At 35.7% G+C, this 14,617-nt stretch overlaps 1 protein-coding gene across 2 annotated transcripts in view; it reads left to right on the forward strand.

The window, feature by feature from the left end:
* CDK19 (cyclin dependent kinase 19) overlaps positions 1-14,617 on the forward strand; it is a 177,091-nt gene that overhangs the window by 46,760 nt on the left and 115,714 nt on the right. For both annotated transcript variants that reach the window (XM_065888713.1, XM_065888714.1), the window contains exon 2: positions 13,424-13,499. In XM_065888713.1, coding sequence (XP_065744785.1) covers positions 13,424-13,499 — 76 coding nt within the window. The remainder of the gene's footprint in view (positions 1-13,423; positions 13,500-14,617) is intronic.

Consider the following 14,617-nt stretch of genomic DNA (forward strand, 5'->3'; position numbering starts at 1 on the left):
TACCACTACTTCTTTACCCATTCGTCTATTGATGGGCATTTAGGTTGCTTCCATGACCTGGCCATTGTAAACAGTGTAGCAATGAACATTGGGGTGCATGTGTCATTTTGAATTATGGTTTTCTCTGGGTATATGCCCAGTAGTGGGATTGCTGGGTCATATGGTAATTCTATTTTCAGTTTTTTAAATAACCTCCATACTGTTCTCCATAGTGGCTGTATCAATTTACATTTCCACCAACAGTGCAAGAGGGTTCCCTTTTCTCCACACCCTCTCCAGCATTTGTTATTTGTAGATTTTCTGGTGATGCACAGTCTAACTGGAGTGAGGTGATACCTCATTGTAGTTTTAATTAGCATTTTTCTAATAATTAATGATGTTGAGCAGCCTTTCATGTGCTTCTTGGCCATCAGTATGTCTTCTTTGGAGAAATGTCTATTTAGATCTTCTGCCCATTTTTGGATTGGGTTGTTTGTTTTTCTAATATTGAGCTGCATGAGCTGTTTATATATTTTGGAGATTAATCCTTTGTTGATTCGTTTGCAAATATTTTCTCCCATCTGAGTGTTGTCTTTTTATCTTGTTTATGGTTTCCTTTGCTGTACAAAAGCTTTTACGTTTCATTAGGTCCCATTTGTTTATTTTTGTTTTAATTTCCATTACTGTAGGAGGGGGATCAAAAAAGATCTTGCTGTGATTTCTGTCAAAGGGTGTTCTTCCTGTGTTTTCCTCTAAGAGCTTTATTGTGTCCGGTCTTACATTTAGGTCTTGAATCCATTTTAAGTTTATTTTTGTGTATAGTGTTAGGGAGTGTTCTAATTTCATTCTTTTACATGTAGCTGTCCAGTTTTCCCAGCACCACTTATTGAAGAGACTGTCTTTTCTCCATTGTATATCCTTGCCTCCTTTGTCATAGATTAGTTGACCATAGGTGTGTGGGTTTATCTCTGGGCTTTCTATCCTGTTCCATTGATCTATGTTTCTGATTTTGTGCCAGTACCATATTGTCTTGATTACTGTAGCTTTGTAGTATAGTCTGAAGTCAGGGAGTCTGATTCCTCCAGCTCCATTTTTTTCCCCTCAAGACTGCTTTGGCTATTTGGGGGCTTTTGTGTCTCCATACAAAGTTTAAGATTTTTGTTCTAGTTCTCTAAGAAATGCCATTGGTAGTTTGATAGGGATTGCATTGAATCTGTAGATTGCTTTGGGTAGTATAGTCATTTTCACAATATTGATTCTTCCAATCCAAGAGCATTGTATATCTCGCCATCTGTTGGTATCATCTTTAATTTCTTTCATCAGTGTCTTATAGTTTTCTGCATACAGGTCTTTTGTCTCCCTAGGTAGGTTTATTCCTAGGTATTTTATTCTTTTTGTTGCAGTGGTAAATGGGAGTGTTTCCTTAATTTCTCTTTCACATTTTTCATCACTAGTGTTTAGGAATGCAAGAGATTTTTGTGCATTAATTTTGTATCCTGCAACTTTACCAAATTCATTGATTAGCTCTAGTAGTTTTCTGGTGGCATGTTTAGGATTCTCTATGTATAGTATCATGTCATCTGCAAACAGTGACAGTTTTATGTCTTCTTTTCCAATTTGTTTTCCTTTTATTTCTTTTTCTTCTCTGATTGCCGTGGCTAGGCCTTCCACAACTATGTTGAACAATAATGGTGAGAGTGGACATCCTTGTCTTGTTCTTGATCTTAGAGGAAATGCTTTCAGTTTCACCATTGAGAATGATGTTTGCTGTGGGTTTGTCGTATATGGCCTTTATTATGTTGGGGTGGGTTCCCTCTACGCCCGCTTTCTAGAGTTCTTTTGTCATAAATGGGTGTCGAATTTTGTCAGAAGCTTTTTCTGCATCTATTGAGATTATCATATGGTTTTTATTCTTCAGTTTGTTAATATGGTGTCTCACGTTTATTTATTTGCGTATATTGAAGAATCCTTGCATCCCTGGGATAAATCCCACTTGATCATGGTGTGTGATCCTTTTAATGTGTTGTTGGATTCTGTTTGCTAGCATTTTGTTGAGGATTTTTGCATCTATGTTCATCAGTGATATTGGTCTGTAATTTTCTTTTTTTTTTTTTTTGCGTTATGCGGGCCTCTCAATGCTGTGGCCTCTCCCGCCGCGGAGCACAGGCTCCGGACGCGCAGGCCCAGCGGCCATGGCTCACGGGCCCAGCCGCTCCGCGGCATGTGGGATCTTCCCGGACCGGGGCACGAACCCGCGTCCCCTGCATCGGCAGGCGGACTCTCAACCACTGCGCCACCAGGGAAGCCCTGTAATTTTCTTTTTATGTAGTATCTTTGTCTTTTGGTATCAGGGTGATGGGGGCCTCATAGAACGTGTTTGGGAATATTCCTTCCTCTGCAATTCTTTGGAAGAGTTTGAGGAGGATGGGTGTTAGCTCTTCTCTAAATGTTTGATAGAATTCACCTGTGAAGCCGTCTGGTCCTGGACTTTTGTTTGTTGGAAGGTTTTTAATCACAGTTTCAATTTCATTACTTGTGATTGGTCTGTTCATATTTTCTATTTCTTCCTGGTTCAGTCTTGGAAGGTTATACTTTTCTAAGAATTTGTCCATTTCTTCCAGGTTGTCCATTTTATTGGCGTAGAGTTGCTCTTAGGATGCTCTGTAATTCTGGGGTGTCTGTTGTAACTTCTGCTTTTTCATTTCTAATTTTATTGATTTGAGTTCTCTCCCTCTTTTTCTTGATGAGTCTGGCTATTGGTTTATCAATTTTGTTTATCTTCTCAAAGAACCAGGTTTTAGTTTTATTGATCTTTGCTATTGTTTTCTTTGTTTCTATTTCATTTGTTTCTGCTGTGATCTTTCTGATATCTTTCATTCTGCTAACTTTGGGTTTTGTTTGTTCTGCTTTCTCTAGTTCCTTTAGGTGTAAGATTAGTTCGTTTATATGAGATGTTTCTTGTTTCTTGAGGTAGGCTTGTATTGCTATAAACTTCCCTCTTAGAACTGCTTTTGCCACATCCCATAGGTTTTGGATCATTGTGCTTTCATTGTCATTTGTCTCTAGGTATTTTTTGATTTCCTCTTTGATTTCTTCAGTGATCTCTTGGTTATTTAGTAACGTATTGTTTAGCCGCCATGTGTTTGTGTTTTTTATGTTTTTATCCCCTGTAATTCATTTCTAATCTCATAGCATTGTGGTCAGAAAAGATGCTTGATATGATTTCAGTTTTCTTAAATTTACTGAGGCTTGATTTGTGACCCAAGATGTAATCTATCCTGGAGAATGTTCTATGTGCACTTGAGAAGAAAGTGTAATCTGCTGTTTTTGGATAGTATGTCCTGTAAAGATCAATTAAATCTATCCGGTCTATTGTGTCATTTAAAGCTCCTGTTTCCTTATTAATTTTCTGTTTAGATGATCTGTCCATTGGTGTAAGTCAGGTGTTAAAGTGCCCCACTATTATTGTGTTACTGTTGATTTCCTCTTTTAGAGCTGTTAGCAGTTGCCTTATGTATTGAGGTACTCCTATGTTGTATATTTATAATTGTTATATCTTCTTCTTGAATTGATCCTTTGATCGTTACATGTCCTTCCTTGTCTCTTGTAACATTCTTTATTTTAAAGTCTATTTTATCTGATATAAGTATTGCTGCTCAAGCTTTCTTTGATTTCCATATGCATGGAATATCGTTTTCCATCCTCTCATTTTCAGTCTGTATGTGTCCCTAGGTCTGAAGTGAGTCTCTTGTAGGCAGCATATGTATGGGTCTTGTTTTTGTATCCATTCAGCAAGCCTGTGTCTTTTGGTTGGAGCATTTAATAATTCACGTTTAAGGTAATTATCGATATGTATGTTCCTATGACCATTTTCTTAATTGTTTTGGGTGTGTTTTTGTAGGTTCTTTTCTTCTTTTGTGTTTCCCAGTTAGAGAAGTTCCTTTAGCCTTTGTTGTAGAGCTGATTTGGTGGTGCTGAATTCTCTTAGCTTGTGCTTGTCTGTGAAGCTTTTGATTTCTCCATCGAATCTGAATGAGATCCTTGCCGGGTAGAGTAATCTTGGTTTTAGGTTCTTACCTTTCACCACTTTAAATATGTCATGCCACTCCATTCTGGCTTGTAGAGTTTCTGCTGAGAAATCAGCTGTTAACCTTATGGGAGTTCCTTTGTATGTTATTTGTTGTTTTTGCCTTGCTGCTTTCAGTAATTTTTCTTTGTATTTAATTTTTGCCAGTTTGATTACTATGTGTCTTGATGTGTTTCTCCTTGGTTTTATCCTGTATGGGACTCTCTGTGCTTCCTGGACTTTGGTGGCTATTTCCTTTCCCATGTTAGGGAAGTTTTCGACTATAATCTCTTCAAATATTTTCTCTGGTCTTTTCTCTCTCTCTTCTCCTTCTGGGACCCATATAATGCGAATGTTGTTGTGTTTAATGTTGTACCAGAGGTCTCTTAGGCTGTCTTCATTTCTTTTCATTCTTTTTTCTTTATTCTGTTCCACAGCAGTGAATTCCACCATTCTGTCTTCCAGGTCACTTATCCGTTCTTCTGCCTCAGTTATTTTGCTATTGATTCCTTCTAGTGTAGTTTTCATTTCAGTTATTGTATTGTTCATCTCTGTTTGTTTGTTCTTTAATTCTTCTAGGTCTTTGTTAAACATTTCTTGCATCTTCTCGATCTTTGCCTCCATTCTTTTCCTGAGGTCCTGGATCATCTTTACTACCATTATTCTGAATTCTTTTTCTGGAAGATTGCCTATCACCATATCATTTAGTTGTTTTTCTGGGGTTTTATCTTGTTCCTTCATCTGGTACATAGCCCTCTGCATTTTCATCTTGTCTCTCTTCCTGTGAATGTGGTTTTTGTTCCACAGGCTGCAGGATTGTAGTTCTTCTTGCTTCTGCTGTCTGCTATCTGGTCGGAAAATTTCTTTTCTTTTTGGTTTGAAGAATATTTGTGGAAGAATTGTTTAAATTTTACAAAGATCTTCTGACCCAGGCTATTTTTATTTTTTTACCTCTATCAGAATACCTGTTATGATTTTAAGAGTACTCTTATTATAAGATCTGATTTCAGTTGCTCTGTTCACTGGAGAAGCTGAAGATATCTGTGCTTCATTTTCAAATATGAGCTTTTTCTCCCCTGAAAAACTGCTAGTATTGGAGGGTCTCCTGCAGAGGTGGGAGGGGGTGTGGCTGTGGCTTACTGTGAGGACAAGAACACTGGCAGCAGAAGTTCCTGGAAGTACTCCTTGGCGTGAGCCCTCCCAGAGTCCGCCATTAGCCCCACCCCCAAGAATGCTTTATTCTTATTTTCTATGTGATATGGAAGCCTCTTTATCTGCTAAGGCAAATCATCATATATTAAGCAAAAGTGATTTAACATTGATTTATGGCAGCATTCTTCTTGAAGAAAACAATTATTGACAAACCCACGGCTAACATCATACTCAGTGGTGAAAAGCTGAAAGCATTCCCTCAAAGATCAGGAGTAAGACAAGGATGCCCACTGTTGCCATGTTTACTCAACATGGTTTTGGAAGTCCTAAGCACAGCAATCTGAAAAGAAAACGAAATAAAAGAAATCCAAGTTGGAAAGGAAGAAGTAAAACTGTCACTGTTTGCAGATGACATGATACTAGACATAGAAAATCCTAAAGATGCCACCAGAAAACTACTTGAGCTCATCAATGAATTCAATCACGTTGCTGGATACAAAATTAATACACAAAAATCTGTTGCATTTCTATACACTAACAACAACATATCAGAAAGAGAAATTAAGGAAACAATCCCATTTACTATCACATCAAAAAGAATAAAATACCTAGGAATAAACCTACCTAAGGAGGCAAAAGACCTGTACTCTGAAAACTGTAAGACACTGATGAAAGAAATTGAAGATGACACAAACAGATGGAGAGATATACCATGTTCTTAGATTAGAAGAATCAATATTGTGAAAATGACTATACTACCCAAAGCAATCTACAGATTCAATGCAGTCCCTTTCAAATTACCAGTGACATTTTTCACAGAACTGGAACAAAAAATTTTTTAATTTGTGTGGAAACACAAAAGACCCCGAATAGCAAAAACAATCTTTAGAAGAAAGAACAGAGCTGGAGGAATCACATTGCCTCACTTTGGACTGTACTACAAAGCTGCAGTAATCAAATCAGGATGGTACTGGCACAAAAGCAGATACATAGCTCAATGGAACGGGATAGAAAGGACAGAAGTAAACCCACGCACTTGTGGTCAATTAATCTATGACAAAGGAGGCAAGAACATAGAATGGAGAAAAGACAGTCTCTTCAGTAAGTGGTGCTGGGAAAACTGGACAGCTAGATGTAAAAGAATAAAATTAGAACATTCTCTAGTACCATATACCAAAATAAACTCAAAATGGAGTATGGACTTAAATGTAAGAGTGGACACTATAAAACTCCTAGAAGAAAACAAAGGCAGAACACTCTTTGATGTAAATCACAGCAATATTTTTTTAGATCCATCTCTGAGAGTAATGGAAAATAAACCCAAAAAATAAACAAATGGGACCTAGTTAAACTTAAAAGCATTTGCAAAGCAAAAGAAACCATAAACAAAATGAAAAGACAGCCTTCGGACTGAGAGAAAATATTTGCAAACAGTGATACTGACAAGGGATTAATTTCCAAAATATACAAATAGTTCATGCAACTTAATATAAATAAAATAGAAGCAACTCAATAAAAAAATGGGCAGAAGACCTAAATAGACATTTCTGCAAAGAAGACATACAGATGGCCAACAGGCACATGAAAAGATGCTCAGTATCATTAATTATTAGAGAAATGCAAGTTGAAATTATAATGAGGTATCATCTCACACCAGGCAGAATGGCTGTCATTAAAAAGTCTACAGGAATTCCCTGGCAGTCCAGTGGTTAGGACTCCGTGCTTCCACTCACTGCAGGGGCCATGGGTTTGATCCCTGATTGGGGAGCTAAGATCCTACATGCTGTGTGGCATAGCCAAAAAAAAACAGAAAGTCTACAAATAACAAATGCTGGAGAGGGTGTGGAGAAAAAGGAAACCTCCTACACTGTTGGTGTGGGAATGTAAATTGGTGCAGCCACTATGGAGAACAGTATGGAGGTTCCTTGAAAAACTAAAAATAGAGTTGGCACATGATCCTGCAGTCCCTCTCTTGGGCATATATCTGGAGAAAACTCTAATTTGAAAAGATATATGTACCCCAATATTCATAGCACTATTTACAGTAGCCAAGACATGGAAGCAACCTAAATGTCCATCAACAGGTGAATGGATAAAGAAGATGTGGTATATATACACAGTGGAATATTACTCAGCCATGAAAAAGAATGAAATAATGGCATTTGCAACAAAATGAATGTACCTAGAGATTATCATACTAAGTGAAGTATGTCAGAGAAAGACAAATACCATACAATTACAAAACAGAGATAGACTCACAGACATAAAGGGGGGACGGATAAGTTAGGGATTTGGGAGTAACAGATACACACTACTATATATAAAATTGATAAAGAACAAGGACCTACTGTTATAGCACAGGGAACTATATTCAGTATCTTGTAATAACCTATAAGGGAAAGGAACCTGAAAAAGATTATATATGTGCATAACTGTATCTCTTTGCTGTACACCTGACACATTGTAAATCAGCTGTACTTCAATCTTAAAAAACTGCAAAAAAAAAAAAAAAAGTTGGCAAGACTCAGGCTTCATATTGTTTGAATAAAGTCTTATTGGTAACACCTGGTTATAAAATCTGTAGATGGTCATACTGTGCCATCTTGAGTACTATATTTCTGATGATTCCATTAATTTGAATTCTAGTCTTAAGGTTTAGAAAAGAAAACTTAAAGGACGAATTCATAGAATTGTTTGTCTTCTTAAGGGATGTGAGAGAGAAGTGTTCAGAAATTGTTCTTTCTTCTTTTTTTCCCTCTCTCTTGTTCTCCTTTCCTCCTTCCCATGTTGCCTCAACTTCTGTCCTGGCTACCAAAAAAGTTATTTATCTACGTGCTACTTCCTCCAATCCAATATCATGTTTGTAAGCTCAAATCCTTTAAATCTGAAACTCCTATGGCAGGCCCTCAGTAAACATCTTTTTTTAAAAAAATCAAGGTGTAATTGACATATAACATTATATTAGTTTCAGGTGTAAAAAATTGTAATGATTCAATATTTGTATGTATTGTGAAATCACCACAATAAGCCTGGTAACATCTTCAGGGCATCTTCTTTTTGAACTTCTCAGGTATTTTTGGTTAGATTTTCTTTCTATCTGAAGGAATCATTTACAAGCTGAAGAACCTTCTGAGATGTGACCTGAGTTTTGTTCTCAATAGTATCATCCTCCCCATCAACCAAGCCAGAACCCCAGACTTATCTTTGATTCAGCCTTCTTGATTTTCATTATTTGTTCATTTGGTCCTGCCAATTCCTCTTTAAAAATGACTGTCACAAGTATTTCTTCTTTTCTCCAGTCTTGTTAGTTACCATTCTGTTATGGAGAATGTTGCATTTGGAAGATTTCATCTGAGCTCTGCTTCTGGCTGATGGCCTAACTTCATCTTCATGAGGAGGTTGTAACAGGATTGTCGCGAGCCCCTTTTGGAAGCTAACATTCTATTATACTAATCCAGGGTCTTTCCTTCTCACCCTTTCATTGCAGTAATTCCTAATTGTTTTTCACACCTCTAATCGCAGTCCTTCCTAATAAGATTAGTCTTCATATGTAACTTTCATTGCCTTTAGGATAAAATCTTATATTTCCTGGTCTCCATTTATTCATGTCATCATTTCTCTGCTTAATCGTTATCATTGGCACTGGAGCAAAGTGGAAGCTTCACCCATCTTCACAGCCTTCCTTTCCTTCACCTAGAGAATCAAACTGGTTACTAAATTATATCACTTCTGACGCAGGAATTTTTTTTTTTTTTTTAGGAATGTCTTTTGAGTCCATATTTGTTCTCCTCTGCCTATTCTAATCTAGTCCTCATCTTCTCTTTGGACGTTTGAGCAACCTCCCAGATGCTTGCTCTGCCACCAGTTTGTAGTTACCAGATTTATCTCTCTGAGCAAAGATCTGTTATGTACCTTCTCTGTTCTCAAAACCTTTTGCTCCACACTGTTTATATATGAAGTACAAGTTTCTTTGCAGAACTCATTTGGTCCCTTCCCTTTACTTTTCTAACCTAACCTCATCTCTTGCACCTTGTCATCATGCCCCCAGCTTCCAGCCATACTGAATACCAGCGGTTTCCTGTTTATTTCTTTCATGCTCTACTTCTACCTGGAACTCTCTGACCCTCTCGTCCCTTTTCTGCCTGGGAAACTCCTCCCTCAAAGGCATCACTATGTAGTTATCTTCCTTAAAGCTCTGAGAAGAAGTACTAATCTCATTCTCTCTGTGCCTGTTATGCATACGTCTTGGGTGCAGAGGGGGTCATATCAGAGTTATCTGTTTATATTTCCACTCAGAACCTCTTTCCAGGTGGATTGTAAACTCTGATATCTAGGGTAGCTAGTCTTTAATTTTGTTCATCCTCAGAGTTTGGCACAGTATCGGAACATAAAATATTGACTCTGTGTTTGTTTGTTGCTTGATGTAAAATAAAATAGTAAGGAGCCTCTGTTTTCCTTAGAAACAAAAAAGGATTTTAACCCTATTAGTTAGAAGACTAAAATTTTCCCCTTGGTTTTGCTTGAGCTTGAATTCCTTCATCTTTTCTTAAAAGATTCTTCTAAATTTTTTGTCTGTCATAGGTCCTTGGGACCAAAGATGGCCCAGGGCTGATCTGGACACCTGGTAGTATTACTAATAGGAGCCAAAAAGCCTTGGACCTAATTATGATTGTAACGAGTGGGGTTTGACCATACCTTAACTACACTTGTGCATACGAGCTGCTGAATGGTGCTTCACCTTGCTAAACGTGACTGGAAGCTGGTCATCAAACTTGGACATTTTTGAAAGGTATAAGACTATTTTTTTCATCAGACCAGTTCCTAATAGTTCATTCAAAAGTTGTTCCTACTGAAACCGTGTCTTTAGGCTTGAGAAATTCTTCCCTGAATTACATTTAAATTCTACCACTGAGCCTAGTTTTCTGCCTGAGACAATGCTTTCATTTTAAGGCAGTGATTTCTACAATTTGCACAAATATGTGCTTCTTATTTTTTGTACTATCTATAGAATTGCTTGCATCAAGAGTTTTCCAGAACATAGTGTCTCAGATGGAAAATGTAATAGAATCCCAGTCTCTGCCAAATTAATTTTTCTATTTTGTAGTTATATAATGTTCCCATTGAACACTTGTTTTTCTTTGTGATGAATGCTGAGAGGGAAGCTGGCATGGTTTTGATACATACTACAGATGTATAGGAGAAATGTCTTTAAATTCAGAACATTCTATATTAAATAAGTCCATGTTTATACTATAAATTTATTTTTAATTCACCTGGATTTATTTAGTAAACTCCTTTAATTATTTTCAATGTGCAGTTGCTCTAACAGTAGTATCTAATATGTACTAAAATTTAGAAAGCAGTTTCCCTGAAGGCTTTGCTCTGTCTTTATTATAGTAAATAATAAAGTTCTTTTATTTAGATAAAAGTAATTTAGAAATAAAATAGTTTTAGGGAAGAACTGGGCTGGCTCTAAAAGCCAGGTTATCACAGCCATGGAGGCCAGGTTCACCTCCTTTTCAGCCTTGTCAGGTAAAAGAACAAATTATACCTTTATGATACTTAATATTATGTGTGCCTGAAACATATAAGCCATGGGGTATGAATTTTCACACGAGCTCCCGGAGAAGGGCTCTCACATGGGATGAGAGCAGTAAGGCTTCTCTGCCCCATGTGCCAGTCACTGAAATATTTGTGGGCATTGTGGGAAAGGACAAATCTTTAGTTTTCATAACTAAGGTATTGGCATCTGACCACAGATTAGCATTGAAATAGCACAGTGATGAAAGTGAGTCCATATGCCCGCTGGGATTCTGCCACTTTTTCATATGGTGAACCTCAGAGGTGCTACATCATTGCTTATCATCCAACAGTTAATATACAAGAGAACTGGTAATGATATATGCACTTTATTTCATTCTCAATGCAAAAGCTGCAGATAAATCTTAAGTTTGCAGATCTTTGAGTATTTTATTAATTTAGCAGATGGAAGTTATATTTAAACTTATTAAGTGAAATAATTACTGGGTTTGTTCCTAGATCCTATCCATATAATTCAGAGTAAGAGGCCTATGCTTCAGTCTATTCTGCTCAGGCTTTCAAATTCTTTTGACAACCTGGATGTGAAATTCAAAAGTCATTAATGTGATGTGTTAATTTTGCACTTTTTGACTTACTGCAGAAATCTTATAGTTTCCATAGCAACAATAACCTATCCAGATTGTGTAATATTCTTTACAGTATTAAAAATAAAACTACGCAATTACTTGAGCTTTTGGAGCACTTCATTTAGGGGAACTGGGGATTGAAATATTTCTGTTTAAAAGAAAATTATAATTTCATATGAAAGTTTTGTCAGAAAGCATGTATAACTTTAAGAATTTATTCAATTAAATATTTAGTAGTAGATACCTGGTAGTTAATTTAATTATTAATTGTATGAAATTTACATTGTAAGCATTGTGTTAAGCATCTCGGGCACAAATGCTTTCACACACATACCCATACATACTTTCAAGGGAGGGGGGGATATTTGGCTTTAATTACATTCAGTCACCTTCACCTGCTGCTTGCACTTCTTAGTGGCCTCTGGGTGGTCTGAAAAACGTGTAGTTTTATGTTTGGAGGAAACAGGATGGAGAAAAAGGAACACTTTGCTCTTTAAAACATGCCTAAGATATCACTTTGAAAATACAAAAGATTGTTTTAATAGGTGACTGTTTTCAGAGTATCAAATTATTTTGTATTTTTTCTTTTTCCCTCTAATTCTAATTTAAAAGGCAATATAATATTGGCATTAAGGTAGTTAACATAACTTTCTACATCTTAACACAACTTTTTCTTTTTTTATATCACCTTCAACATATGTCTAAATGTATATATTTTTATACGGTATGATTTATGTATTTTCTCAGCAACATATGGTAAACATTTTCCATGTTTCCAATGATCTCCATGATTATCATTTTAATAATTGCATAACAGTCTATCCTGTTGACATATGTGGTACAATTTCTCTTTATCAAAATGCTGCTTAATTGTTTCCTGAATGTCATATATTGGAAGAAAAATGGATATAATTTTCAGACTGTGGGAAAAAGTAACCATAACTCAGTTATTTGCTCAAAACAGACGATTGTGAAAATCTTCAAAATGCACGTAAAATGATGTTTTAAAATGCATATTATGAGTAACCTCTTAAACTGCTTTATCTGCTAGTAAACACAGAATGGGGAAAATGAGGAATAGGTAAGTAGGACAGATGCAGCACTACTTAGGTACTATCATTTGACAAAACCTTCATGACATGGTGATACCCTGTTGAGGCTCTAATATAATCAAAAGGCAAAACTCAGAGGGCATGGATTATACTCCTCTTGTCAGAATAACCAGTGGTAGGAATCACATTTGTGACATTCAGCTGGGGCCTTGCTGTGGCTGGTTCTGGTGTCAGTACCCTGAGGATACAGTGTTGCACTAGACACTCATCTGATACTATTACTATTTTTATGGACCTATCACCATTATTGATCTGTTGTCTTCCCTTGGTTAAGCACCCTGGTAACTAGTGGGGTTTCCCAGAATTCCTAATTCTACCTCCATTAATTGGAAAATTCACTGTAACTACTGAGTTTTTCCTAGATATCTTGAGAATGAGGTGTTGGTGGCCAATTTTGAAGTGTTTCCAAGGCTTTTGGTTGAGGTCTTAGGGATTTTGAATGTCCCCTGTCCTAGGTGAAAACTAGCGTGTCTTAGTGGGTAATACATTCTTCTATAACTCCCCCATTTATTAAGTGGGTCTTATACTGTGAAATTACTTTAAACAAATATATAAGTTTACATCTGTCATTTATTTTTGTAATTAATGTTTATAACAGAATGCTTTCATGGACTCCAGATAATTAAGACAGTAGAATTATCTTATAATATGCTTGAGTTTATATTTATGCTTGTTTACTTTTTGAAACTAGTGCTGTGTTTAGTATCCTGTTCTGTTTCCATTTTGTACTTTGTGTTTTGGCTCTGTCTAGTGTTTTCATTGTGACATGAATATGTTTGGTATTTCACATTATTGTAATGGAAGTATTATCAGAAATAATAAGCAATGCATGCATAGTGAGGGTGTTTACATATTACTGAGAGTTGTGCATTTCATTGTTTTTGTAGTTACAGTTTTGAATTTGAAAATAACATGTAGAAAAAAATAATTTTTTTGTTTATATGCAGAAAAGATGAAAAGGAGTATGCATTGAAGCAAATTGAAGGCACAGGAATATCCATGTCGGCTTGTAGAGAGATTGCAGTAAGTGGACATAAATACATTATTTATTTTGTTATGATATTGGATGGTGATTGATATTAATATAAAAGCTTCACGAATATATAGAATGCATGTTATTTCAAAGATGTTAATTAGTTTAAGGATATTTTATATAAGATGAGAAAAGTTGCATAAACTTTTTGATTACTTGAAAGTCATCGTTGAACATTGTCTTAATGATATTTAGGATTTATAATCTTAAGAATACTGAGCTAAATGATTATTTAATTAATTTGAATTATGATTGAGTATAATTATTAATTTAAATTAGTAATTTAATATCTGTCTTTTCTGTAGTTTTAGGAGTGATATCTGTCTTTATAGAGAAGAGGGTGATACTGTTAGATACTATGCATATAAAATATTTTTTCTGAAATAAGTATTTTGGTGTTACATTTTACTAGTTGCTAGAAAAATAAGAGTATCATAATAATAGGAGAATTCCTTAAAGAAAGATGATTTTTTTTTGTCTTTATATGGCATACTTGTACATTTAAGAAATGATTGTCCATAAGAATACCTAACATTTCCTGAGTATTTACCAGGTACCAGGCTTACTAAGTGCTTTTAAGTATTAATTAATTTAATTTTCATAATCATGAAATAAGTAATTTTAATATCCCCATTTTACAGATCAGTAAACAGAGGCAAAATCATAATTATGGCTTAGAAGTCTTAATATTATGTTCCCTTATTATAGTTCTTCAGTTTCTTATTTTAGTGTTTTAGTTTCTTATTGGGGCTTTATCATGATATCACATCTATAAGGGATTTATGTCTCTAAATTATTAAATATATTGTCCATATCCATTAGATATTTCTGTCTCTCATTTGGTAATTATTACATATATTGCCCACGATTCCATATTTCTGCTTCACTCACATGGAAGCACTACATCATCACTCTTAATCATAAGAAAAAGAATGATGCAAAGAACACATGAGGCAGGATTTATTCACAACTGAGTGTCTGCCTTAGTGGCTAAGCTAGCCATGAGTCTCAGTTTCCTTATTTGTGAAATAAGGGAATTATAAGGTCCCTTCTAGTCATAAATTCTTTGATTTCAGAATGGGAGCTTCTCACTAGACTGTGCACAGTT

This window comes from Phocoena phocoena, chromosome 12 (genome assembly GCF_963924675.1).
Source record: "Phocoena phocoena chromosome 12, mPhoPho1.1, whole genome shotgun sequence".
In the NCBI taxonomy this organism is placed as follows: Eukaryota; Metazoa; Chordata; class Mammalia; order Artiodactyla; family Phocoenidae; genus Phocoena; species Phocoena phocoena.